Source organism: Nomia melanderi, chromosome 5 (assembly GCF_051020985.1).
Source record: "Nomia melanderi isolate GNS246 chromosome 5, iyNomMela1, whole genome shotgun sequence".
NCBI classification, from domain to species: domain Eukaryota; kingdom Metazoa; phylum Arthropoda; class Insecta; order Hymenoptera; family Halictidae; genus Nomia; species Nomia melanderi.
In genome coordinates this window covers 14,097,488-14,122,912 of record NC_135003.1, presented here as the reverse complement: position 1 = coordinate 14,122,912, position 25,425 = coordinate 14,097,488, and the positions used below count along the sequence as shown (strand labels likewise).

Below are 25,425 nucleotides of genomic sequence, written 5' to 3'. Positions count from 1 at the left end.
GAGAGGATGGTCGACGAAGAAATACGGAAAAAGAGAGAAGCGGCGCCTAGAGTAGGACGAACAGAAAGAGAGAGAGAGAGAGAGAGAGAGACAGAGGAAAAGAAAGAGAAAGAGAGAGAGAGAGAGAAAGAGGATGACCGTAGAAAAGAGAAACAGAAAAGGTAGCGAGCGAAGACAGAGAAGGGTAGACAAAGATAGAGGCAAAGATAGAATAAAAGAGAGGGAAACGAGGAATGGAGAGGGAAAATGAGAGAAACGGAGAAAGAGAAGTGTAGGGCTAAACGCGCCCGAAAAACGCGCTCATTGCATTCGAGCCATCTCTCGCAGGGAAGCCCGGCTTTGACCCGGTAGCCGGCGGCGGCACAGTCCGCACGGCTGCCTGACGCATTGCAGGTGCGCGTCGGCCAATCACAGGCCCGGTTAGTTCGCCCGGACTTGTCCTGTAAACACGACCGCACCCACCCCGCATGTAAAACGGATTTGCACGGTTGTCCGAGTCGAGCATTCTGTAGATCGGGTGTCGTGTCGTTCCTACTTCTTCCCATTTGTCCAATTAAAAACCAGTCGTTTTTTCAGGGTTTTCACAGAGGGGAAGCCGCACGGGACTATCTGTCGACCGCGTAGGGAACGACGCGGCGCATCGCCGCGTGAACTCCCCTTAACCCCCGCCTAGCCGGCCGACCAATCGGGACGCGCCGTCGTGTAGCCCGTTAGGGGCGGCGTAGTGATACCTGATCGAGACAAGCGGCAGAGAGGCTCGTACACCGAGAGAGAACGGTGGACTCCATTGCTGTCCTGAGTACGTTTCTCGTCGGCCGTGTCGTATTGCGTGTCTGTCCGCGCTTTCGTACACACGAGTTTTCTTTCCCTCCACGTTCGTCCGGGTAATTGTGAAACAAGTATCCTTTTGTGTCCAGTGTTGAAGCGATATTTTGAATTCTTCGTGCTTAACTGAGACGTAAAAACAAGCCAAAATGGTAAGTACGATGAAACCTTTTGCTTTTCCTGGTACGTCTCTGCCCTATGTTTGCCTGTACGGGTAACATCGTTCGTTCGTTCGTTCGTTCGTTCGTTCGTTCGTTCGTTCTTTCGTTCGTTTTATTTTCTCTTTATTTTGTGCGTGCCTTGCCTGCGTATGCCTGTGCGAATGGACGTCGCTCGGCGGCCGGCCCCTCGCCCTCGCCCTCGCCCTCGCCTTGGCTTTCGGTTTGCCGCATTGACGCGCCGAGTGCACGTGCAACAGACTCCGATATGCATTTACGGAAATATCGTTTTTTCATTCTATCTTACCGGGTTGCTTGAAATATTCCCACTCGAATCGCACGGTGTTCGTCGCCTCGTCCCAAATATGCTTTTACCTACGCACTATTTTGATATTACATTCGTAATGGCCGGTACATGGAGATGGACCGACTATCGATCCGTTCCTCCTTTAGCCAGTCTACACACTTATTTTCTTAATTCCTGAGATGTCACCAGGCGAGGGTGGTCGGTAAGAGAAATTACGGAAACATTACCACGCGATTGATCGATTTCGCCGAGAGAAAGACACCGGAGAACAGTTTCTGGAACCAACGGTGTGTGTCCCCCCGTCGTTACACGTATATTACATATACCGATGTAACTCGTAACGGTTACATTCGATATCGAATGATGCTGAAACTATTCGGCCGAAATTGGTTAATTCAGAAATTAAAATTTCGCCTGTACAAGATATCTTATCTCGAGATTATCGAATCTTACGCGAGATAATTTGCTATCGGTATTTCTACTTCTGCAAGCTCCGTTTTCAATTTGTACCCAGATTTCTCGCATCGAATTTGTGTGTGAATAATGATTTCTTTGGCGTGGATATATATATATATATATATATATATATATATATATATATATATATTAATATTATATACATACATTTATAAATATATTTATAAATATATTTACGCTTGCACTCTTTCTCTTTTCCTGTAATTCGTCTTCGACGATTTCGCCTGTCATGGAAGTTCGTAATGTAGTTACATGGAAAGATGGCTTTATGTAAAGCTTAACAAATATAATGGTATAGTGCACAATCCGATTTAATACCTGTTCCTATGCGTAGTAAATTTGGTTGGTGTAGTTACAATGCTATAGTGAAAGCACAAAACATTGCCCTACTTTCAGCTTTATATTTATCGTCTGATAAAATTTTCTCGGAACTAAAGTGACTATTATGAACTACTAAAAATTGATTCCACGTAATATCTTATCATCGTAGTTCCTTTCTCGGATGTTCGGTGCTTTCTCTCGTGATGTAGTTGTGTGTAGCGTTCGACAATCAACCGTTACACGGTATACCTCACTATTGATTTTCGCGGTCTCTCACCATTGCGCCAGTTCCCCGTATTCCTTATACGTTCTTACACCCAACCTTCGATCAGTTTATTGCAAACGCTACTTTCTTTATGGAAATTGAAATAAAATTGATTTCTGGCCATGTTTCCAATGAATTCTCACGGACCTCGAGGAAGTTAAACGAATAATTAATAATCTTTCCTAAATTTGCCAATTAAAACGTAATATCAAATTTAAATTTTGCCTCGTATCGAATTATATTTTTATTTTAATTATTCATGATACGTTAAATTGTTATTTTCACATGGAATAATTGTGAACGAACCGCTGACATATTTGCCGCATAACCTAAAATATAATATCCTCCAACGTGAAATGATTAATATTATTTTTTACACATATATATATGTATACGAGGTTCTGCGTATAGCCATGAAAATGTAAATCAGTTTTCTTCGCCTCTCACTCTTTACTATGCGCTGAAGTACGAACTTTTTTTATTTTTATCGTTGCGACGCGTGTACAAAGTAAATTCGTTCCTATGATACGTATTTACCTTTAATCGATAGACAACTGAAGCATGAATATTGGGTTATTGTTTTATCTGCAACATTCGTTTTTAACTTACATATTTGAGTGCTTAATGGATATTTTTGTGTAAAATATATAGGGGAATATGTAATGTATATAGGTGACCTATATAGTGAAATGTCTCATTCTAGAACATTTAGACATTGTAAAACCATGTTTATAATATAAATATTACCCCTTCATTTCTGTTAAAATGCAAAATATCAAACGTTAGCTTTTCAAAGCTAATATTAGTTTATGTATTTTTGTATTTTATACTTTAAAAAGGGCAAATAGTAATATAATTAACAGTCTATTTATATTATTTAAATTTTATCATACACGCGCGCACGCGCATACAAGCATGCCACAGACACACACACTTTAATTTTTATAGAATTTTAGTTACATATGTATGATGATACGAAATCTACTTGTAAAATGAGCAATTACACTTAACAGTAAATCTTAATTTATAGTTTATGTGCAGTTTCAAGTTTTCTGTTTATGAATAGTTAAATTAACCTTCATTTATAAAATAATTGAAGACACAAATTCATTACTTTATATATTTACTATGATTTCAATAGTATATAATGTTCACAAAGATAAACATTTTTCTAATAATACGAATATTGTGCACATAATTATATAAAACTTTGATGTATTTTCTAAGTGGGGAATAGAATAACACATTATTGCTAATAATCTCTATATAGAAACCATTTGTGTTTTAAGGCTGATCAACTCACAGAAGAACAAATCGCAGAATTCAAAGAAGCATTTTCGCTATTTGACAAAGATGGAGATGGTACCATTACAACCAAAGAGTTGGGTACAGTTATGCGATCGCTAGGTCAAAATCCTACAGAAGCTGAACTTCAGGATATGATCAATGAAGTGGACGCAGATGGTATTTTACATTAATTTCATTTTACAGTATTTTTAAACTATTATTTTTCATTCATTATGCAATTTCTATACACCTTTTCATTGCATGCAATGTAGGTAATACGTTATTTGTTTGCATAATGAAAGTAAGAAAAAGGAATCTTATTATGTTGTTATTAAAAATATTGGAAAATCTGATTTCAGAAAAAATCGAAATTAAAAATACTTGGAATTGTAGGTAATGGCACAATCGATTTCCCGGAGTTCTTAACCATGATGGCTCGCAAAATGAAGGACACTGACAGCGAGGAGGAAATTAGAGAGGCCTTCAGAGTATTTGATAAGGATGGAAATGGTTTCATATCTGCGGCGGAACTCAGACATGTTATGACAAATCTTGGAGAGAAACTAACTGACGAGGAAGTAGATGAAATGATTCGAGAGGCTGACATTGATGGTGATGGCCAAGTTAATTATGAAGGTTGTATAAAAAAATATTCCTACCATAAATTATTTTCCAAGTTACATTGCATTACTCTTAAACTTAGTTTTATATGTGCTAGTAGTTTGGATATAAGTTTTTGTTTAAACTTTTGATTCAAAGTTGTAGTTATAAGCATTTTAATTTTTGTCTCTTTAGAATTCGTCACAATGATGACATCAAAGTGAATGCAACCTGTGTAATGGAAAAACTTGCAACTCGGAGTGGTGTTGACGTATTAAAATAAATCAAGAAACAAAGAAAAATAATGTTAACAAAACGCGAATCGACCAGAAAGTGAAAAAATCTTGTATCTGGACGCAATGACATCTATAAAAATGCGAAAAGTCTACGTCCAACACACGTTAATCATCATTAACGATAAGTAACACGGGCAATTGTTTAATTAAAAAAAAGTTATACCACTAAAAATCATTATCTTTAAATACACGAAATACTTAGTCACGCAACACACATACGCATAGACAACAAGGAAAAACACACACACATACACAGAAAGACATACAACACGGACATGAAAGTACATATTACACGCACATACACGGAAACAACAAAAAGATATATACAGCACACGTAAAACATACACGTATATACAGAAGAAAATTTATTTCCGTATAAAAGAGTATAATTAAAAGATCGTTAGATATATATATGTATAAAAAGAAAACAGATGCGCGCATATTTGTTGATGATAAAAGTAATATAAGTATGTTCTCTTACTTTCCTCTCGTTTTGGCCTTTTCCTGTTTCTTCTACGCAAGCTCGTGCAAAATTTCATTATGAATTCTACCGCTTTTCAATGTACTAAAAAAGGCAAAAAAGGAGAACTTTCTCTCAATAGGCAGGAGAGAGAGGAAAAGTATCTGAAGAATGAAAAAAAAACTAATCACAGCTACTGTTGCGCATCAATGTAAGTTCGTTTATTGTTTGAGATATTTAAAAAAAAAAAGGAAGGAAGAAAGAGAGACAGAGAGAGAAAATTAGGACTCGTTCTACTTCGGTTCTCAATCATGGAAACGTACTTACTCGATGAAACACATCATCGGTACAAGTCACGTCGTAATGAAAAATTTGATCCGTTATTTACATATTTAGCGTTTGTTTCGTTTCGCCCAAAGACAATTTGGATTGGACATCGTTTACTAGAGTTCGAAAAGACAACAAACTTCGACCTTTGGCTTATCGATGACTCCGTATACGCTAGATTTCTTGTTGCGCCATGAGCGGGATAATTTAATTCCTCTAATAGTTGAGAAATATTATTACAGAAAAAGTGTACGAGGATAAGAATTTAAAGAAAAAGCGAAAAAAATGAAGAAACTTCAAGAAGCTCGAATAGACGTAGTTTTGCTGTCGGATCTACGTTCCACAAAATGAGCCCTATTGAAGTCTCGACATTCCTAGTAATAATACTTCATTCTCTATGCTTTTTCGACTTCGTTATATGCGTAATCTATATAGAAACATATGATACGCATTGTATACACAAAGAAACACACAGACACATATATACACACACACACAAACATACATTTCACCAAGTGCGTTCTGTAATCCAATTTTCATTCTAATCTCTCGTTTGTATCTTGTCTCCACTAAAAAAAAAAGCCTTAAAGAAACGCATATGCGTTTACACGTAACGTCGACACCACTTTTGTTGAAATATTTTAAAACATTGAAACAACGGAGAAGTAGGGATGAGGGATTAAAATGGCGTTCAAGTCACAATGATCGATGCATTATATTTTCCTTCGCCCAGGGGTGCGTGCCAGTCGTCTCGTAAGCGGAGAAACTAGAACCGGAGAAACTGGTGTGATTTTGTGCGATTCGTACGATAATGTTACTTAAGAACTAAGAGTAATGAACAGACACCGAACGGTGAAAACACATGCGTGTGTCGTCGGTGGTTCAGTCATAATATATATGTAATATATATTATATTTATATATATATACATGTATATGTATGTATGTATATATATATCTATATATATATATGTATGTATGTATGTATGTATATGTATATATAATTATATATGTATATATATAGATATATATATGTATAGATATATATACATATAGATATATATATATAAAACTAATTTACGAAAAAAAGGAAGAAAAGAAGAAAGAAACAATTCCTCCACAGTCCTTTATTATTTAATATTGAAGTGAACAAAATGAGAAGTACTTGTATTTCTGGTGACCTAGATTGCATTGATCATAAAAAGACAAAATAAATGTATCTTCATTTTTAGGTCACAACTACTCAATTCGTTTCCTTCATTCACCAATAGACCTCTCGTTTCAGCCGTTTTTATCTCATCGTCATTTTTCAATGGCATATCTAGAAAATAGTTTGCCGAACAGGATGTATGTGTATCGGTTATATTCACTATCGACTATCAAATTCGCGTTAACATATCCCTTTTGAAGTTCCATTCGATTCGAAAACTCTCCCGGCGATTTAGTGGTGTACGAATCACGAGGAAATTTAAAAAAAAAAAAGTCGTAAACTCTTAACTGGTTTCATTTCACTTGCGATCGTTCTAAATACTTGCTATTGGTATTGCGAAGGGAAAACTTGAAATTAGCAATGCACGGCAAAAGTGTTCTCACTTTGTAAAAAAAAAAGTAGCAAAGAAAAAAGTATAAAAGAAAGAGCAATCGCGCAGAAGCCCTTTTGTAAATGATGATAGAATTTATTCAAACAACAACAACCCTATATTTAAATGCTTAACAGTTATTGCTCGTTTCAACGATCTATGACAGTTAGTGTTTAAGTCTAAGTTATGAGAAATATATTCCAGTATTTAATATTAATTTTATATTCGTGTCGCCAATTATACGTACTCTACCACTAGTTTTTCCATATTTAAAAGAAAAAGAATTTTACGAAAGTCCCTTACTCGGGCACTGAGAGCTGATATTAAAGTTTAAAAAGAAAGAAATATATGAAAAGCCAGTATTGTGTCTCAAGAATAATCTTAGGCTTGAGATCAATCGTAAAAACGATCGCATTCTTGCCCCCCCTGCCCCCCTAAAAATCGTTTCTTGAAACGTTCGTTCCTTAAAAATAAATAGTTGGAAATTCTATTCAAGTCACTTGTTCTCAATCCTTCCCTCGCAAATATACATAAAATATATTAAATGCGATATTTATGATGCTCGCCGTGGCGCGAATAAGAAATTATTTATTTTCCACGTTTGCTCTTAATTCAAATAAATGTTAATAAATCATTCGGTTAAAAGAAATATTCTCGCTATACATTTCTTTCTCTTGTATCTGAAATATGTACGTTCATTATTTCTATTGTATGTGAGATATTCTCCGCCATATCAAAGGCATATTTCACTTATCGTGCGTGACGAAGCGATACAGTTTGTATAAAGTGTTGATATTAAGTTAATAAATTGTTCCCATATATTAAACAACCGATTGATTCTTGATTGATCTAACATAGAATTGCAAGTTTTAGAAACCATGATTTTTCGCAAAACATTTTTTGAAATATTTACGTTTAATATTATATTATTATAAATTACATTTGCTATCTGTAAAGTAACAATTTCAGAAAATATTTATCTAATTCTATTGTAATGACATATCACAAGATTTAAATTGGAAATATTAATTTCTGTTTATGTATCAATAAGTTTAATTTTATACACAAATATACATCAAACATTATTTTCTACTATAAAGTTTTGTATATATTTATTAAATAGTAACAATTTTTTTTTTCAACTCGAAGGTACAATAGTAACAAACCTTAGTGATACATGCTGCAGATTTATTTTAAATTTATTTTAAAGTTTTGGGTCTTTCAATTGTAATTTAAGAATTTTCTCATCGAATATACTTAAATTAAAGTAGAAGGATCATATTGGATAATGGGAATACAAACATTTTGGAAAACAATTTTTTATATAGTATTTTGATATAGGAATAAGTTTTTTGTTTTTCTTTAAACAAAAAATATATTAGTCCACATGTGCACCTTTAACATTTTGTATAAAAATTATCATAATTCTTTTGAGAAATCCTCATGAAGCATTGAATATATGAAAATTTAATATAAAATTAATGTAAAAAATATTGTACTTCATGCAAATCTGTAGGAAGATATGTTTTATAAATGTTCAACATATTTTTACAATTTACAATGCTCTGGCAAGAATTTAAGATGTAGGCACACTTCTTGCAATAAATTTTTTAATATCCTTGCCTGGTAGTCTGAACTCTAAAAATATAATATTACATAAAATACTTATAAAAATGAATATTTATTTAGAATTTTTTACTGTATACCAACATACACCTGACCCTCAATTTCTGTCAATACAAGAGAAAACAAAATATTGGTAAGAAAAGCTAGTATAAGTTTTAGAAATACATATTTATTTTTACATAGCCAAACAAAAAAAAATAATATTTCAAAAAACAAAAGTACATTTTATTTGTTTTATTCAGTATTACTAAATTCAGATCATGCATAAAAACTATTATGTAAGTCAAAGGTCAGGTGTACCTGCTTATTTATTAAATTTATTTTACTATATTTTATAAAAAGCTTTTTAAAAAAAGAGTTTTAAATAAGAAAAACTTTAAACTTACCCCATCAAGTAATATGGTTGGTATAAAAGAAACTGTCGGTATTAAAGAATTTGTTTGCTCCCCATATTTGGCTAAAAGTTCTTTGCCTTTTTCTTCAGTGAAACATTTAAAAATTTTATTATAATCTATGTTCATCTTTTGTGCGCAAATTTTCATAATATTCACTGGATCTATATTATTCTTAATCATACAAGATACATATTCTAATTGAACAGATGAATTTTTTAGAATGTCAATGGAACATGCATGAATAATATTTGCATCACATTCTGTAGGTCCATGTTGACATATGAATTCGTAACCAGACTCTATTTTCATTGTCTGCAAGAAGATTTCAATTTCAATTCAGTTGAAAACTTAATGATCAATTAAATCCTATATTAGTTTTTTGAGTTATTATTATTTTATAAAATCTCTTACTGTAGCTTTCCCGTAAGGTATTAATTCTACTTCTATACTGTCCGGAATCTTGTGATACGTAGGCAGCAATTGTTTGGTGAAGAAACTGCGTGAATCTGGACAAAGTGCCTCATAATAAACTGCAATATGAACCTTCTGTTGTGTTCTCTCATCGTTTTGGCTTAACGTTGTCACTTCGCTGTCCTGAGGCTGTGCTATACATAACTTAGCAGATATTCATGAAGATCAAGAAAGTTGATTAATTTAAATTAAAATTTATATTCGGTGCATTAACAAAAAAAAACAATTTACTTATACTATTATATATGTTAACATTAAAAATAATTAATTATATAATATAATTACATGGAAAATATAAAATATCAAGTATATTGCTGTTAATATATTTAATAAACTAACAATAGGTTAGGAATAGTAGTCACCGCAACAAATTAATTTTTAGTTTAATAACATGCCAAAAAAAGATATTAATGTCTAGAAATTATTTTTATTTAATAGAATTTAATCCAAAATATTTGAAAATGTGTTAATCATTTAAGAAATAGAAAGAGAAAGTTGAATCTTCAAGTAGATTCATGGTGTGTACATATGTTTGATTTTTTACCTTCTATGTCAGTTTTCTCCTGAGTAAAACTTAGCCAAACTTTTGACGATTGCCAGAGAAGGAAGACCGATATAATAATCAAAGGTATTTTCGATCGAAAACTTCCTAATCCCATTATTGATGATTTTAACAATTTCGACGATAGTACTACAGAATAAATGTTACTTATGATATAACAATTTAGAGTGACTAAGAGAACTCTCAATGATGTAATGTAACAACGAACGAATAAGTAAGTCCGTTAACATTGTTCAGAGAGACGAATGTACCCTGAATACTCCGAATCTTTTCGTTTGGCGAAAAGATAACCGATAAAGCAAGTCAGGCACTATTGGTTCTTGTCTTAGAATAGAGAAACAAACGTTATTGTACACTAAGTTGCGTTCATAAAATAAATAAAATACACGCTATCGTTTTTATTTTCCGACATATACAACGAATGAAGTCTGACTTGAAATATGCTTATACCGTGTAAAAGAAATTTATTTCAAAACATTAATTATTTAATTGAAGTCTATTTTTGACGCTTTTGATTTACGTAAAAGGAATAAAAGTAAAAGATTGCCGGTGGTAACAATGAGTTTATTATTGACAAATACTATATACAGGGAATTTCATTGCACATGAAAATGCAGTACAAATATTTACCTAGATTTAGTGGATTAAAATTAGAAGAGAAGTCTATTTAAAAATGTATGCTGTGTGATATTATTTTTAAAATATGATTTATTTTGAATTACGACAATCGTTGCCACGTATAAAAAATATAATGCTGTTGTATATAAATAGCTCCCTCTCGTTTCCAAGATTAATAGTTGCACAAGTTTTTAGAAAATTAAATCCCCTTGCATTTTAGTTTAATAATAAAAAAACAATTTGAATCAATGATATTTTAACAAATGAATAGGTGGTGTAGTCTTATGGGAATATTTAATATAAATATTTTTTTAACGAGTTTCGCAATCCATAAAGAAATATATTCCTATGTTTATTGAAGTTGGTGATAAACACTGATCAACTTTATCAGAGATATCTTTATAAGGTATCAACTACTTATCTACTCAAAGTAGAAAAGCTAAAAGACACAAGACAAATTATAACTTAATAAACTATTGATTGTAAATAAATTCAATTTAACAGTAATACTTATATATATATATAGTATCTATAATAATATTAGTATTCTATTTTTAGATTGTAAAACAGTACCATCTATTATATTCAAATACATATATATATTTAAGTATTTTGAGCATTATACCTGTGTTAAAAAAGAGAAATGTATAATTGTTTAATATATAAAACAGCTTTATTTTAAATTCCTGGAAACAAATTTAATAAAAAAGGAAAATATTGTTTGACTGAATTAAGCATATGTTTATTGACCAATATTCTCAAGTTCTTCCAAAAATGTCTTACATTTTCCCTTAAGAATTTTAACACCTTCCACAAACAGTACAGCTGCTGGTAATGTTCCCACTGATTCAACGGTAACTATAATAACAATAATAAGCATAATAATGTATGAAGCATGTAAAATGTATTGAACACAAGTTAAAAGTATTAAATAAAATATAACTTACAAATTACATGATTCCGTACTCTACTTAAGCGTACACATGACTTAAGATCTTCATGTTGAAATACATTTCTAGAACAGCTATCATAACGAGGGTTTTTTACTCTAGCTTCACGTGAATCTGGATCACCTGGCTTATGTTCAATTACTTCTATAACACCAATACTGAAGCAATTTTTTAAACGATCTGCCATTTCACCTTTAACTGGTTTTATTAGTTGTATGTCTGGTAGTAACCTATATGATGCTGTAGCTGTATGTAAGAAAAGATAAAGATAGATATTTGCGAATTTAAATACATCCAAGAATATTTTTTACATACATAATTTAGAAGTATATTTATTTTAAATAATGTTAACTTACCTACAGGAGAGAATTTAGCATGATCTTTTCCAATTCCTTTGATTGCATGCATGAAAGCATGTATTTCTTGACCAGGTCGCATTTTGCATATTAGAATATCATTTTCTAAAACACCTAATTGTTCTGCCCCTTGAGGATGAAGTTCTGCTTGACGTCCAATTGGAACCCACTTAATTTCTTTGCTGTACACTAAAAAAAAACATCTTATTTATTTTACTTTTCACAATTAATTTACTTATTCCTTAACAAAGATATTTCTATCAATTCTTATAAAATAATACCATTGCTATTCTTGTATATATCAGTTGTTCTTCTAGAATCTTTCGGGGCTTGTGGGTTCCAGGTGCATGAAACTTTCAGTTCATACCTCAATGTATCTTGATCACTTACTTCATCTTCATCCTTAGTAGTCGAAGAGGGATATTCAAATAACCTAGGATCTGCTCGAAGTGGTATGAGACCTAATCTTTAAAATCCATTTGTAAAGTAATAATTTTTTAATTAAAATATTTAATAAAATTAAATGGTAACTGTTATTGAAACTTAGACTTTTTAAAATTAGTAAATGACAAACTATTAATGTACAATTAAATATATTAACATAAAATAATGATAATAATTAATATTATGATCATTACTTTTCTTTTAAAAACTATTGTAAAACATTGTACAAGAAAATATGCATTATTTACCTGTGAGCAAGAACTTCATCTTGAATTAAGCTTGTGTTATTTACAATATAAACTTTTTCTATAGCCATTGTTGGTACCTCACTTAAAAGAACTCTGCGAAATGCATTAGCAAAACCAACAGGGTAACCAATTAAATCGAATTCTAATTCCCTTTCATCTTCAGATTCTCTAACAACTTGTAGCTTGAATTCCTAAAAATATCATCAAATTATATACAATAAATTTTTAATTAAATGGACCTCTACATAAAATAATAAATATTATTAAACATATAAAAGATCAGTATTTTTTAAGTTATATGCAATTTATATTAAACATTACTTTTTTATAATTTTGTAAATTCCAATCCTGTTGTGGTGTATAGTTTGTATAATCGGAAGCCTAAAAAATAACAGTATTAATAATTTTTGAAATAAATTTGTATATGTAAGACATATTTCTTAATCCTTACATTAGGTATGCCATATTCTTCAAGCATAACACGAATTTTTCGACTTTCTTCCATGATTAATGTTTATTGTGATTTTAAGGTTACATTTAAACCGCGTATAGTAGCACACGTGGTACAAGTAAATTGTATAGTTTGATGATTCTCAATCTATTGCGTCAGTGGTGTCGAATGCTTCCCTTCAAACTAGTAATATCCCTATAAACTTAGGTATATATCTAGTGACACTCCCCTCACCATACTTTTACTTGTTTGTATAGAACACTAGGTACATAGGACGATTCAAATCTTACCAGACCAATTACTTTTTATTACATATAATTACAAATAAAATTAGAAATAAACGTTTATAAATGATCTCAATAAAATAAATATTTATAAATGATCTCAAATCAAAAAAATATACAACACCTCAAGCTTATAGAATTATTTACTTTATTTGGCAGTTTCAAACAGAACTTGAACAAGTGTAACATTTGTATAACATCCCAGTGGTTTGTTCCTTATTCGAATTCATAAATATTACTGCACTTTTAAGCGTTTAATTCTTTTTGTTGTTACAAATTTGAGTTTCGTTTCCTGTACAATCCCAGCCTGATAACATTCACTTGATCTACGTATCACAACTATTGTATATTAATTTTATTAAAAATTGTATACAATATTTAGTCCAATGCAGCAGCACCAGAAATAATTTCAATCAGTTCCCTAGTAATTACAGCTTGTCGAGTGCGGTTGAATGTTAAAGTTAACTTGTCTATCATCTCTCCTGCATTCTTGCTGGCATTGTCCATAGCGGTCATACGGCTAGACTGTTCGCTACAGGCACCTTCCTTCATGGAATAGAATAATAAAGATGCCAGGGAGAATTCCAGATAGCTTTGAATTACTTCTTCATCGAGGGAATCGTATACTGATAACTTAGGTGCTGTAACCACTGCATTCTTATCAAAGAGTGGTAGTTGATCAACAGCATACGACACCACCGACTTAAATCGATTATAAATAATGCGCCCAGAACCGAAAGTGTAACTGTAAATAATAAATGAACATTTATACATTACATACATTAGAAAAGTGGTAGCAAATAATTACACCGTTAAGATTATTAATATTGTACACACCCGCTATTCATTACTTCAATGGCCACTCTAGCGGCATCGTTAAACGTAGGCGGTTTGCGACCAACCTCAGATGCAACGAACAATATATTTTTAGCGAACAAACGGGACAAAATTGCTCTTGATTTTTCACCAATGCATACAATTTTTGTATTCTCACGTTCATTGGCATCTGCCAACAGAGCATCCCTAATGTTACGAGAAACTCCAGTGTGTACAGCGCCACACAAACCACGATCGCTTGTTACTGCTATAACAAGTTTCTTGGGCTCATCTGCTGGTGCTTGAATTTCTGCTTGTTCATAAAAAATTTTTGCACCAACACCAAGGGGACGAGCTTGTTTTAAATCACGTTCTGCTTTATTATATTTAGCAGCAGACACCATCTTCATTGATTGCGTAATCTTCTGAATATTTTTTACAGACTTCAATCTTATAGAAATAGCTTTAAGAGTGGCCATACCGCGTTGTTGTTGCTGCTGCTGTTGCACAGCAAGTCGTGCGACCGTTTTCATGTGATTGGGAAACATTTTGATATTGGATATTGTTCCTAAAAGAATATATAAACATTTTATTGAAATCATACTTTATTCATATTTTAATAATTAAGTTCACTTATTGCATTTAATAAATTACTTTATTGGTATCCTAAAAATATATAGAGGTACAATAAATCAATTCAATATTAAAAAGTTATCTTAATTTATATAAAAGTTAATCATTTATATTACAAACATAAAACTATGCATATAAATTAAATAATATTAATTTTATACAGAAATATTATTTAAGGGAAAATAATATAAATGATAAGGATATAAGCTACTAAATACAATAATATTTAAAACAAAATTTACAACTAATATTTTACGTATTTATATGATACTTTTACTAAGTAAGAACAGTACTTTAGTATACTTTTTTACTATCACCTGTCATATATTTTTTTTTAGAACAGCATGTTCTTTTAGCTTAAGAACAAAATATGTTATCATAATAAATAAGAGCTATAAATATATTAAATACTAATATACATTAAAACCATAATACACAAAATTCTACAGGAAATTAAAGCATAATAAACTATGGCAATGTATATTTAACTCACCAACACATCATTTAAGTTTTGAAAAATAACACAATAAATTATATGAATAACATATAAATTAAATTTGAAATACTATGTAGAACTTATGACAAGTAAAATATTTTAAGAAAAATTTAATGAAAATATACTTTATCAAGTTTTATGATTTAATAAATATTAATAAATATAAGGTAGTTGGTTGTTAATATCACAATTACTCTATTAATTTGTAGAACGCATGTAAGTAGTTGTCTTAATGATCTTTCATTATGATTGTGTCATAAAACTGAAGTGTAACATAAATAATGCTAAAAAGTACAAGACACAAAACAAATAAAGATCATTGCTTTTAAATTGTCTGACAAATTGAATACTGAAAAACCTGTAAGTCATTTTTTAAGTCAATATTATCTCATTTATATAATCGCAATGGACACCAGTTACTATGTTCTTGTTACCCACTTGTTATAATTCGTACCACGGAAATGCAATAATTAATTTATTTGGAACATTTTGAATGTGTTATTGCAATAAATTAAACTTACCGTGTAACTTAGAACAATGAGAGAAAAATGCAAGAAGTTGTATTAATCGTAACACGGATGGTCACAGGACACAAAGTCCCTCAAAAGTGAAATATCCATATGTGTGTAATACCTATACGTAAGTTCTGCTAAAGGCGATCAATAGGCCATCTATCCGTATAGTTCCCTTAAATACTAGGGAATTTTTTGTATGATAAAAATACTACGATGCATACAATTGTTTTCTTTTATAAATATTTTGCGAATACAAATTTTTAGTAACTCATAAATACAAAAATTTTACTTATGCACTTAAGAAAAATATCTAAAACATTAATTTGTATAATTAAAGAAAACTTATATATAGATCTTAAAAAATAAGATTGACAAAATATTAACGAAAAAGACATGTAAAAAAATGATAAAATTAGATTGTTATTTTTTTTGTAATCCCTTGATGCATTACAAATAAAAATATCTATCTGTTATTATCATAAAAAGTATTATATATATATATATATATTTCAATATGTATTTAAAAATGTTTATTACCATGGTAAAATATAAACGTAAAAGAATAATTGTAGAGGAGTTTAAATTTTAATATTTTCAAAATATTAATGAAATGACATATGATGGTTAATTTATTTTAAAAATGAAATCTCTTTATACATGAAAACGTTTTAACATGTGTTATTAATTTATACATATTTTTATAATATATATTTACGTATGTATTAGATACACACATATATATACACACACACGCGGACGCATATACACCACACTCACTTATTTACACGTTAACAGCAATTTTACAATTTTAATCTTTTTCCAAAAAGCATGTATATGTATCTTTCTTTATTATAAATAAAAATATGTATGATCAACAATATTCACAGATATGCTTGAATTTGTAATAGTTTTTCTGTTTTATTATTCAACTTTCTTGATTCCTCGTGTTTTCCAAGCTACAAGAAGGTTCCAAGAGAAGTACAAGGAAAATGAATGAACTTGAGAGGCCAGTAGTATAAACGCATACCACAATAAACCATATGGCAGATCCTAAAAAGTTGAATTGTTAGCAATTTTACACATATTTCATACAAATACACATAATCATGTGAGCATGATATTGGCAATTAATATATATATTAAAAATAATATAATATTAGCCATTCATATTATAAATGCACACCTGCCATAAATGAATTTCTTCCGATTTGCCAATATTAAGGTATTTCCAAACGTCCTTGAAATAATAAACAGTTGCGTAAAAAAGTGGACCATATCCTAATAAAATGATACCTATTATATATTGTTGTAATGTTTTAACTCTGTTTCTTTTGATAGCGGATAATGCAAGGAAACTTAACATCAAACTTGAGCACCATATGTATTCCCACCATAGAGGCTATAATGAAAAAGTTTATTAAATATTTTAAAGAAAAATGTAAATATTTATTTGTTTACCTGAGGTACTTGTAACTCCTCAATCTCTAAAATAAATATATCCAGATGATCTAAAATGTCAGCCGATAACTTGGCAAGCATAACGAAGAAAAGAAGGTAATGAAAAAATATGCAATATTTCAGTCTTGATTTATTTGTTGCGCTAAAAGGAAAACATATTTAATCCTAATAATATATAACAACGGATGTGCAACAATTTATTTTTAATTATTTCTTTCCTATTTACAGAATAAAAATTTCCATAGTTGAAAAATTTTTAAAACTAGTAGAAAGCGGTAAATGATAAAAACTAAAAACAAAAAAGATGTGTTATTTTAATTTGCATTAATTACCTGATTTGATAGTGACTAGCAATTTTTTGTCTATGATTAAAATCACTTCCATCTGTACCCAGAGCCTGGGATAGTGTAACTTTTGAAGCCATATTTCGAAATTATCGAAAATGAAATGTTCAAATCACTTTTCTATTTTAATGGGAAAGAATTTTATATAAACAACTTTGGAGCAACAATTTAAGATAAATTATTTGGTACTTCATTACCAATTATTTAACTATTTTTAAACTTTCAGAAGCCCTGTTAGTGGCCTCATGGGTCACGGCTCTCTGCAAATGTGTCACTTTCGTTAAGTCAAATTTTCATTTGTCAGAAATCGAGACTTATTACTGTTCATTTTCATTTTAGCTTTCTTCAGATCGAACAATTTGAAATAGGTGTATCCATGTATTTACCTATTATCTTTTATTTTTTTCAGAAAAATATATAACTGTCTGCTTCAATGGCATGAACCTATTTTAATTTGTGAATGAATTTGTCCGAAGTTGTTGCTACAAATTTATATTCCTTTATTATGTACTTTTATGAACTAAACAAAGAAAGAATTTTCTATAAAATTGAATGTTTCTTTTCAAATGCTTATTTGTAAATCAGTATTTATTATAAATATAATTTTAATATATAAAACTACTTTTTCTTACAATATAGATTGAATTACCAATCTGTCAGGTGTTTACTGACAAAGGACCACGTGTCTCCACTTCGAAGTTCTATAATTTATAAATACTGCAATTTTACATTTTATTGCATTATTATAAAATAATATAACACTGATATTAGTGTTAAAACTTTAAGAAAAAAACATGAAATAGTACATACATGTTTCGTACCTATTATTCTAATGAATATTGTTAGGGTTATACACATTACTTACAATAAGTTAGTAATAAAATATATCTATAAATAATAAGAATTAAAATTAGATTGGATAAATAAAAATAAATAATAATAGAAATAATAAAATAAAAAGTAGTAAAATCTATGTTATAATTATTATTGTGATATATATAAATAGTAAAGTACAAAAATACATTGATCTAGTTCAGCAAAATGAGTTTCAATAAAGTCAAAGACATTATAGAAGAAGGAGATGTAGTAGTTTTATACTTAGGGCCTACTAATATGCATTCTCTACAAATAAAACCACAAATCCTGAATAAGAAGGGTAATATGGTTGATAATGTCTTTCAAACAACATACGGAGCACTTAAAGTCATATCTCTTGTTGGACAAAAATATGGTACAAAAGTACAACTTTCACGTGGATGGGGGTATGTTTTACAACCAACCCCGGAACTATGGACATTAACAGTTCCTCATAGGACACAAATTTTATATAGCCCCGATATAAGCCTTATTATATATTTAATGGATTTGGCACCTGGAAGTATAGTCATTGAAACAGGTTGAACACATATTTAAATTATCTATTCTGGAGAATAATTATATTTGTACTTTGTTTAAATATAAGGTTTAAATGTAGGTACGGGAAGCGGTTCTCTTTCGCATGCTCTTACTCGTGCAATTCGTCCTCACGGACATCTTTATACATTTGACTTTCATGAACAACGTGTAAATGTTGCAAACGCAGAATTCGAAAGACATGGCCTCAAGGAATATGTAACAGTAAATCAAAAAGATGTTTGTATAGATGGGTTTGGAGAAGAATTAAAATATAAAGTAGATGCAATATTTTTGGATCTCCCACATCCATGGTTGGCAATTGATCATGCCTTATGCGCTTTTAAAAAGTCAGGTACAAAAGAATTTCTTAATTTGGTTTATTTTAAAAGTATTTTTCATTACATAGAATTCATATAATCAAAGTAACAATAATAACTGTAATACTATGACATGAACAAGTATATAGTTTTCATAATTTTTTTAATAAAACTACAGAACTAATTAATTAACTTTTAGGTGGAAAACTTTGTTCTTTTTCTCCTTGTATTGAACAAGTGCAACGTACTTGTCTAAAATTAGTAACAAAAGGGTTCATCGAATTAAATACATACGAGTGTTTACAAAGAGAAGTAAATGTGCAATACAAAAACCTTCCTATATTGGATTTAGAATGTTTGAAGCATGAGGTTGGTCAAATAGTTGCAACATATGCTATTGATATAGTTTTAATAGTACTATACAGATTGATATTTTTTTTGATAGAATGTTACCTCTGTTATTTCATTTTTGTAGAAAAATATTGTAACTATCATTGTACGAATAACACGTACTTTTTATTTCCGAAAATTATATTAAGGTCTTAATATACTAATATTAATTTGTTAACTATGTTTTAGCATGTGAACGAAGATATGGCACAACAAGATAAAAGTGAAAAGCAAAACCAAACGAAACTTCTTACCGTGACGCATGCTCATTCTTTACCGGGTCATACAGGGTTTATTACAATTGCTACGCTACCTCCATTTTATGCACGAAAGTCAGAAATAAGCTTGGATTCTATAGACTAATTAAATTTTAAATAATGACAAAAAAAAATCTCTAAATTTGTATTACTTCTGTACTAAGAATACGATTTCAGATCTATTTAGTGCGAGAACTTCTGTTAACGAAACATTTTTAAATTAAGGTGACTTCCACAGATCTTATTGTATCACTTATAAACATATTTGCCTAAGTATTTTGATATTCTATGCCTCCGCTTTATTGGGATTCCACGATAAATAATCGACTCGTGTCGCGGCTTGATATTCCTTTACTAAGTATTCGACGACTTCCCTAGAATTATCTAACTCATCTAAATTATCTTCGAACATTTTTTCCTTGCGGAACTGTTCCAAGAATGCTTCTCGTTTCCGCAGTTTATCATACTGTTGTAAGGCACGATCAAATAACTGAAACATTTAATATAACGATGTAAAAAAAATCTTTTTTTATGATATGTGAAGTTCTTATATTAAATTATATTTAAATATTTTTTTTATATTGATATATACTATTTTCACATAGAAATAGTTTTTGTATTGTAAACGTAACTTACAGATGATATGTTAGTGTGATTAGCTAACATTAAACCAGATACTCTATGAGTACTTTGTATGTAAGGAGATTTTCTTGATAGAGCTACTTGTATGCTAGCAGGACCCCAAGGTATAAATTGCGCGAGTTTTCGTTCCCTTATTCTTTGTAATGATTTATGTACTTGTGTTGGATCTACTTCACCCTGTGGGAGAATTATAGAATTATAATAATTACGTTTGTCTAGATTTTGTATTTAAAATTATTAACACTTTCCTGGATAATATTGAGAATAGATATATAACAATGAGATGCGTTTCTGTCTAATGCTGTAGAGACCATCATATTTTTTGGTTGTAGCAGACGTCTCATAACATCTAATACTGAAGTTTTTCTTACAGACGCTCCCTATTTTATTAGAATACATATTATTGCAAAAATAAAATTACAAATTTTTTTATTCAATCGTTTGTGTATGTAAATTTCTTATTCTATACTTAATAAAATGACTACTCACTTCTTGATCTGTGGTTAAAGGAGTATAACCAGTCATCAGAAAATGCAATCGTGGTGTTGGGATTAATGGAGCAATTAAACCTACTAAGTCATTATTCATATACGAAGGATACCTAAGATTGATGAAATGCAAGTTAATTAAAGATGAAATATTCAATACTTTTACTTTCCAATCAAAACCAGTAATACTATACCGAAGTGTAGTGGTGCTAACAGACATTATTGTAGAAACAAGTTGATTAATCTGTGTAAAACTTGGATTTTGTATATGAAGTCTGTCTGATGCTATTCTGTTAAGAGCAGTATTATCCAACACAACAACACAATCTGCACATTGTGTTAATCTCTTTAATGTTAGCAAAGAATTATATGGTTGTACTACAACATCACTAGAAAGAACAATGTAATTGATATTATCACTGTTTACAGTCTACTTCAATCTTATTTTTCTATGTGACATATACCTTATTTCATCTTGATTTGGAAACACACTGTAAGTTTCAATCAGTTTTTTTGGATATCTGTCTGCAAGAGATTCAAGCATAAACGAACCCATACCTGAACCTGTGCCACCTGCTATAGAATGACACAGAACAAATCCCTATAAAAATAGATGATATTAAGTTTTAAAATATAAATTACCTTTTTAAATAGATGTTCAGAAATACCTCTAAACTGTCGCTTCCATCAGCTTCTCTATCCAAAATATCAAAAATTTCTTCCTGAAGTTTCTCTCCCTGATGATAACCGGATGCCCAATTATTTCCAGCACCACCTCCATGTTTTGATAAATAAATATTCTCTGGATTGTATAACTTATAAAAAGTAACATTAATATTAATAAATGCTGTTATTGACATAGTAAATAAATCACAGATGTTTTTAGTAATAAAACTTAAAAACTACAAACATAATGTAAATAGACTAAACATTTTGAAAATTGATCAAATTTATAATTACTTGTAAGAGCATATACAAACATACCTTGGAATATGGAGAATTCATGATTGTATGAATTACTCTTGGTTCTAAATCCAATAATACTGCTCTTGGTATATAATGTTCATCATCTGATTGATAGAAAAATACATCTTTTCTGTCAGTTCCTTCTGTCGCATAATCTTCTAAAATACCTTCTGGACTAATGCCATGTTCGGCGCATAATTTCTTCCAAAATTCAAATCCAACTGAAATATAAACAAAATTGACTTAATTCTAAAATTCTGGGATATAAGATAAATCATTGCTATAGATATATTTCATTTTTTCTAAAACGAATCGATCAAAGCATTTAAACATTAAAAATTTTCTATAGAAAGTACAAACAAATTTTGTTGATGCTTATAAGAATCAATACTCTTGTGTATATGCTTACAGCATTACAATAGAACATTTTTTAAAAAATATTTTAATAAAAACTAGAAGAAATATTTTATATCATAAATGCTTCAGTAGTGTAAGAAAAAATGCAATTTTAAGAACATTACAAATGAAATATTTGACATATTCGTTACTAGTAAAAACAGAAGCTCATACTTTAGTATAAATATATATTAGACATTTACTTACTTTGGTTGCCACATTGGCCGAGTTGCAAAGTAATCATTTCACAAGGCATCTTGATTTTCTTAATTTTTCGAGAAAAACAGATTAGTATATTAATATTATATGCCCTTAATTTTACGCGGGATGGACTCTTGATTTGATTGACATTTCACCCTTTCAGCACATTTACAACTGATTTTTTCTTTAAATAACTGTAACTGGTATTAGCATTTATTTATAGAGTATACGTAAATACTGTTAATAAATGTAAATCTATTAACTTCCGTATAGAATATTGGTATACAAAATAATTATTGCTATTGTTTTCGTTTGTGGATGGTATTATATGCGTTAACATACTAGTATTTCCTAAACCCACCACCAGAAGGCTAAGAAAAGTTAATTCCCCCATGCTTTTTCGAATTTTGTATTATAAGTAACATAATTCTATATATTTATTCAAATATCCCCACCTTTATAATAGGAAATTCATTCAGTTTGTTATTATATTACATTTATAATTTTATATAATAGCACATTAAATATAAGTATTATCCAAATTTAAAGAAAAAGGAATAAGTATTAAATTTAGAGCACGTGTCAATTCAGACCTTTGAAATAACTTCAAATTTAGAAAAATTATTTTATATCAAAACTGTCGAACTGCCACCCCTCAAGCTAGTGACTCCGATTAGTAATTCTCTTACTTACTATTGTAAGACCTTTACTTGTACGTGAGGAGCTTTATGCAAGTAGTGTTTAATACAACAGGTGAAGGGATAATTCTCCGTGAGGGAAAAGACCCTAGAAGGCTCGTAAACTCCCAGTTCAACACCCCTGATATATATAACAGATCAAAACGTCTGCCTTTTTACACAATCGGTATTTCAGATCATTAACACTGACGACAGACAGGATAGACTCGACGTCCAATGTACAATTCGCCTCTTCCCATCTGGAACAACTCGGTTGCATATCTGGGATTGGGAGACGTTTGTTTTGTTACATTTTTGTTATGTTTTTGTTACGTTTTTGTTATGTATGTGGAAGTGCTCCTGTGTACTTTTAAACCAAACACAATGCCACTAACGTGAGGGGTGAATAGTAGATACATGGGAGTGAGAAGAAGAGATAGTATGGGGTATTCCTACCGATATGGTAGAAAAATTAACCAATCTTATCGACATATTGTATTTACCATTAGTATGCTAAGATTGTCAATTTTATAATATGCTTTTCAGTTGTAAATGTTTATTCAATTCATTACAGACAAGACGTGTTTTATTTTCTTTTCGTAAAAGTAATAAATATAATTTATAAATTATCAAGCAAGTCATAAAAATTAAATGGTGGCGTCAACTAGCGGAGACTTAACCAATCTTATCGACATATTGTATTTATCCATTGTTATGCTAAAATTGTCAGTTTCATAATGTTTTTTAGTTGTTGTAAATATTTGTTTCATTACTTAAAAGTTCTTCAAAGAGACAGGACGTGATTTATTTTCTGTTTGTAAAAGTAATAATAAATATAGCTTATAAATTACCAAGTTATAAGAATTAATTGATGGCGCCATCTATTGGTTAGAATCTGGTTCTATTTGGCTAGAAGTTTGAGCGTTTTTGTGATAGGTGGCGTCACCAATCCAAGATAAGTGGGATTTTTTAAAGTTATTTTTTTTAAATTTATCTTAATGGATTTTCAATAGATTAGGCACAACTATTACGTGTTATTAATGAAATATTTATTAAATATTTTGACAATGAACAATTAATTGTAACATTTAGATTTATTTTATAAAGAAAACATTTAACTCTGTTCCAAATTCTGAAAAGGAAAAATAGAATCCTAGAGTTCTCGTCGAGAATATGCCTTCATAGAAGTTTAAAATGATTATACTTCGTTAAACATAGTTAGAATAATTAAATAAATTAAATAATCAAATGAAATATAATATATTGTGATATGCGTTAGAAGTACCCCCTCAATAAAATGTGTAATCGTCAAATCCTCGATAGTATAGTGGTTAGTATCCCCGCCTGTCACGCGGGAGACCGGGGTTCGATTCCCCGTCGGGGAGAACAATTTTTTATTTTTTTCCGTACGAATATTTATTTCATATTGTATCCTTTCTACATCTTCATATTTAGTTCTGTATCATATATTTTATTATATCTCAAAAACTCTATCTTTCGTAAATCTTATTATGTAGTCTCATTTAGTTTAACGAACCAAACATAACAATCTACCTTATATATATATACTTACATGCAAACATTAGCGATTAATTTCAGTATTTAACATTTTATTTTGTAAATGTAATGTATAACATATAAGTAAAATATACGTATTATTTTTATGGAAATCAAATAAAATCAAATAAAGGAATAATAAACACACAAATCTCACTTAACAATAACACAGTTTACTAACAAAAGGTAAAAACTATAACAACTGAACTGGCTAATTCACAGCATCCACTCACTGACTCTCACAAAACGTTCTTTCAGAAAATGCGACTTACAGAACATCCATGCACAGAAATCCCACTCACCGAATGTCCCCTCACTAAATCCCCTCTCTTAGTTTTGTCATTCATCCTTACAAGCCTCATTTTCCCTCTCACTCTCTCTTTCTTCCTCTTTCTCTCTGTCATACCCATTTTCCTGCTTACCTCAGTCCCAAGTTGGAACTCCCAACACTCATTTATGTTCAAGGTTTTCCAAACAAAGAGCCCCACTCTGCTACTTTGTCACCCAAGCTAAACGGTCGCTCGGGTACACTTTCACTGAAGGAAAAATCCTACAAATATGCTCAAGAAA

At 30.4% G+C, this 25,425-nt stretch overlaps 7 protein-coding genes and 1 non-coding gene across 17 annotated transcripts; 3 read left to right on the top strand and 5 right to left on the bottom strand.

Annotated features, from left to right (window-relative positions):
• The first annotated feature begins 725 nt into the window (after positions 1-725).
• LOC116424007 (calmodulin) lies at positions 726-6,564 on the top strand. Its single transcript, XM_031969876.2, has 4 exons — positions 726-977; positions 3,643-3,817; positions 4,034-4,276; positions 4,436-6,564. Exons 1-4 carry the CDS (start codon positions 975-977, stop codon positions 4,462-4,464), a joined length of 450 nt encoding a protein of 149 aa, XP_031825736.1. The 5' UTR covers positions 726-974; the 3' UTR covers positions 4,465-6,564.
• Positions 5,544-10,522, bottom strand: LOC116424331 (gamma-interferon-inducible lysosomal thiol reductase-like protein). The gene is made up of 4 exons (XM_031970609.2): positions 9,939-10,522; positions 9,335-9,528; positions 8,915-9,235; positions 5,544-8,540 (listed from the first exon to the last, which is right to left on the bottom strand). Exons 1-4 carry the CDS (start codon positions 10,051-10,053, stop codon positions 8,451-8,453), a joined length of 720 nt encoding a protein of 239 aa, XP_031826469.1. The 5' UTR covers positions 10,054-10,522; the 3' UTR covers positions 5,544-8,450.
• Positions 10,523-11,250: 728 nt separating this feature from the next.
• Polr1C (RNA polymerase I and III subunit C) lies at positions 11,251-13,184 on the bottom strand. The gene is made up of 7 exons (XM_031970595.2): positions 13,024-13,184; positions 12,894-12,953; positions 12,573-12,763; positions 12,162-12,346; positions 11,881-12,069; positions 11,522-11,770; positions 11,251-11,432 (listed from the first exon to the last, which is right to left on the bottom strand). The coding sequence occupies exons 1-7, from the start codon at positions 13,075-13,077 to the stop codon at positions 11,317-11,319; spliced, it is 1,044 nt and encodes a 347-aa protein (XP_031826455.1). The 5' UTR covers positions 13,078-13,184; the 3' UTR covers positions 11,251-11,316.
• Positions 13,185-13,437: 253 nt separating this feature from the next.
• Positions 13,438-15,935, bottom strand: ATPsyngamma (ATP synthase, gamma subunit). The gene is made up of 3 exons (XM_031969715.2): positions 15,774-15,935; positions 14,145-14,691; positions 13,438-14,052 (listed from the first exon to the last, which is right to left on the bottom strand). Exons 2-3 carry the CDS (start codon positions 14,669-14,671, stop codon positions 13,686-13,688), a joined length of 894 nt encoding a protein of 297 aa, XP_031825575.1. The 5' UTR covers positions 14,672-14,691; positions 15,774-15,935; the 3' UTR covers positions 13,438-13,685.
• Positions 15,936-16,598: 663 nt separating this feature from the next.
• On the bottom strand, positions 16,599-18,050 carry jagn (jagunal). Of its 2 annotated transcripts, XM_031970302.2 has the most exons (5): positions 17,767-18,050; positions 17,558-17,689; positions 17,226-17,367; positions 16,951-17,166; positions 16,599-16,817 (listed from the first exon to the last, which is right to left on the bottom strand). In XM_031970302.2, exons 2-5 carry the CDS (start codon positions 17,647-17,649, stop codon positions 16,689-16,691), a joined length of 579 nt encoding a protein of 192 aa, XP_031826162.1. In that variant the 5' UTR covers positions 17,650-17,689; positions 17,767-18,050; the 3' UTR covers positions 16,599-16,688. The 2 variants fall into 2 exon arrangements, with proteins under 2 accessions (XP_031826162.1, XP_031826155.1); XM_031970295.2 differs by having other exon boundaries at positions 17,558-18,050.
• On the top strand, positions 17,827-20,775 carry Trmt61 (tRNA methyltransferase 61). Of its 3 annotated transcripts, XM_031970270.2 has the most exons (4): positions 17,827-18,965; positions 19,044-19,316; positions 19,481-19,650; positions 19,861-20,775. In XM_031970270.2, exons 1-4 carry the CDS (start codon positions 18,611-18,613, stop codon positions 20,032-20,034), a joined length of 972 nt encoding a protein of 323 aa, XP_031826130.1. In that variant the 5' UTR covers positions 17,827-18,610; the 3' UTR covers positions 20,035-20,775. The 3 variants fall into 3 exon arrangements, with proteins under 3 accessions (XP_031826130.1, XP_031826140.2, XP_076224121.1); XM_031970280.2 differs by lacking the exon at positions 19,861-20,775 and having other exon boundaries at positions 18,380-18,965; positions 19,152-19,316; positions 19,481-19,827; XM_076368006.1 differs by lacking the exon at positions 19,861-20,775 and having other exon boundaries at positions 18,380-18,965; positions 19,481-19,827.
• Positions 20,215-25,146, bottom strand: LOC116424168 (tubulin gamma-2 chain). Of its 7 annotated transcripts, XM_076368000.1 has the most exons (11): positions 23,632-23,740; positions 23,315-23,558; positions 22,628-22,821; positions 22,043-22,245; positions 21,727-21,873; positions 21,523-21,659; positions 21,253-21,447; positions 21,060-21,171; positions 20,822-20,950; positions 20,565-20,750; positions 20,215-20,418 (listed from the first exon to the last, which is right to left on the bottom strand). In XM_076368000.1, the coding sequence occupies exons 3-11, from the start codon at positions 22,674-22,676 to the stop codon at positions 20,215-20,217; spliced, it is 1,362 nt and encodes a 453-aa protein (XP_076224115.1). In that variant the 5' UTR covers positions 22,677-22,821; positions 23,315-23,558; positions 23,632-23,740. The 7 variants fall into 7 exon arrangements, with proteins under 7 accessions (XP_076224115.1, XP_076224120.1, XP_076224116.1 ...); XM_076368005.1 differs by lacking the exons at positions 23,315-23,558; positions 23,632-23,740 and adding an exon at positions 25,128-25,146 and having other exon boundaries at positions 22,628-22,685; XM_076368001.1 differs by lacking the exons at positions 23,315-23,558; positions 23,632-23,740 and adding an exon at positions 24,872-25,117.
• TRNAD-GUC (transfer RNA aspartic acid (anticodon GUC)) lies at positions 24,612-24,683 on the top strand. Its single transcript has one exon. It is a non-coding gene; the product is annotated as a tRNA-Asp (tRNA).
• Positions 25,147-25,425: the final 279 nt, after the last annotated feature.

Excerpts from the sequence above, each read along its gene's own strand:
- jagn (XM_031970295.2), bottom strand. The coding sequence starts at position 17,649 with ATGGCTTCAAAAGTTACACTATCCCAGGCTCTGGGTACAGATGGAAGT. Across the intron at positions 17,368-17,557 it reads GCTAGTCACTATCAAATCAG|CGCAACAAATAAATCAAGAC; the intron begins GTAATTAATGCA and ends TTTTCCTTTTAG. Across the intron at positions 17,167-17,225 it reads AGGAGTTACAAGTACCTCAG|CCTCTATGGTGGGAATACAT; the intron begins GTAAACAAATAA and ends TTTTCATTATAG.
- Polr1C (XM_031970595.2), bottom strand. The coding sequence starts at position 13,077 with ATGGAAGAAAGTCGAAAAATTCGTGTTATGCTTGAAGAATATGGCATA. Across the intron at positions 12,070-12,161 it reads TATATACAAGAATAGCAATG|TGTACAGCAAAGAAATTAAG; the intron begins GTATTATTTTAT and ends GTTTTTTTTTAG. Across the intron at positions 11,433-11,521 it reads AGTACGGAATCATGTAATTT|TTACCGTTGAATCAGTGGGA; the intron begins GTAAGTTATATT and ends TTGTTATTATAG.
- ATPsyngamma (XM_031969715.2), bottom strand. The coding sequence starts at position 14,671 with ATGTTTCCCAATCACATGAAAACGGTCGCACGACTTGCTGTGCAACAG. Across the intron at positions 14,053-14,144 it reads ATTGAAGTAATGAATAGCGG|TTACACTTTCGGTTCTGGGC; the intron begins GTGTGTACAATA and ends TATTATTTACAG.
- LOC116424331 (XM_031970609.2), bottom strand. The coding sequence starts at position 10,053 with ATGGGATTAGGAAGTTTTCGATCGAAAATACCTTTGATTATTATATCG. Across the intron at positions 9,529-9,938 it reads GGAGAAAACTGACATAGAAG|CACAGCCTCAGGACAGCGAA; the intron begins GTAAAAAATCAA and ends AGTTATGTATAG. Across the intron at positions 9,236-9,334 it reads TACCTTACGGGAAAGCTACA|ACAATGAAAATAGAGTCTGG; the intron begins GTAAGAGATTTT and ends ATCTTCTTGCAG.
- LOC116424007 (XM_031969876.2), top strand. Across the intron at positions 3,818-4,033 it reads CAATGAAGTGGACGCAGATG|GTAATGGCACAATCGATTTC; the intron begins GTATTTTACATT and ends TTGGAATTGTAG. Across the intron at positions 4,277-4,435 it reads TGGCCAAGTTAATTATGAAG|AATTCGTCACAATGATGACA; the intron begins GTTGTATAAAAA and ends TTGTCTCTTTAG.
- Trmt61 (XM_076368006.1), top strand. The coding sequence starts at position 18,611 with ATGAGTTTCAATAAAGTCAAAGACATTATAGAAGAAGGAGATGTAGTA. Across the intron at positions 18,966-19,043 it reads AAGTATAGTCATTGAAACAG|GTACGGGAAGCGGTTCTCTT; the intron begins GTTGAACACATA and ends GTTTAAATGTAG. Across the intron at positions 19,317-19,480 it reads ATGCGCTTTTAAAAAGTCAG|GTGGAAAACTTTGTTCTTTT; the intron begins GTACAAAAGAAT and ends ATTAACTTTTAG.
- LOC116424168 (XM_076368005.1), bottom strand. The coding sequence starts at position 22,676 with ATGCCTTGTGAAATGATTACTTTGCAACTCGGCCAATGTGGCAACCAA. Across the intron at positions 21,660-21,726 it reads ATGGAAGCGACAGTTTAGAG|GGATTTGTTCTGTGTCATTC; the intron begins GTATTTCTGAAC and ends CTATTTTTATAG. Across the intron at positions 21,448-21,522 it reads CCAAATCAAGATGAAATAAG|TGATGTTGTAGTACAACCAT; the intron begins GTATATGTCACA and ends TGTTCTTTCTAG.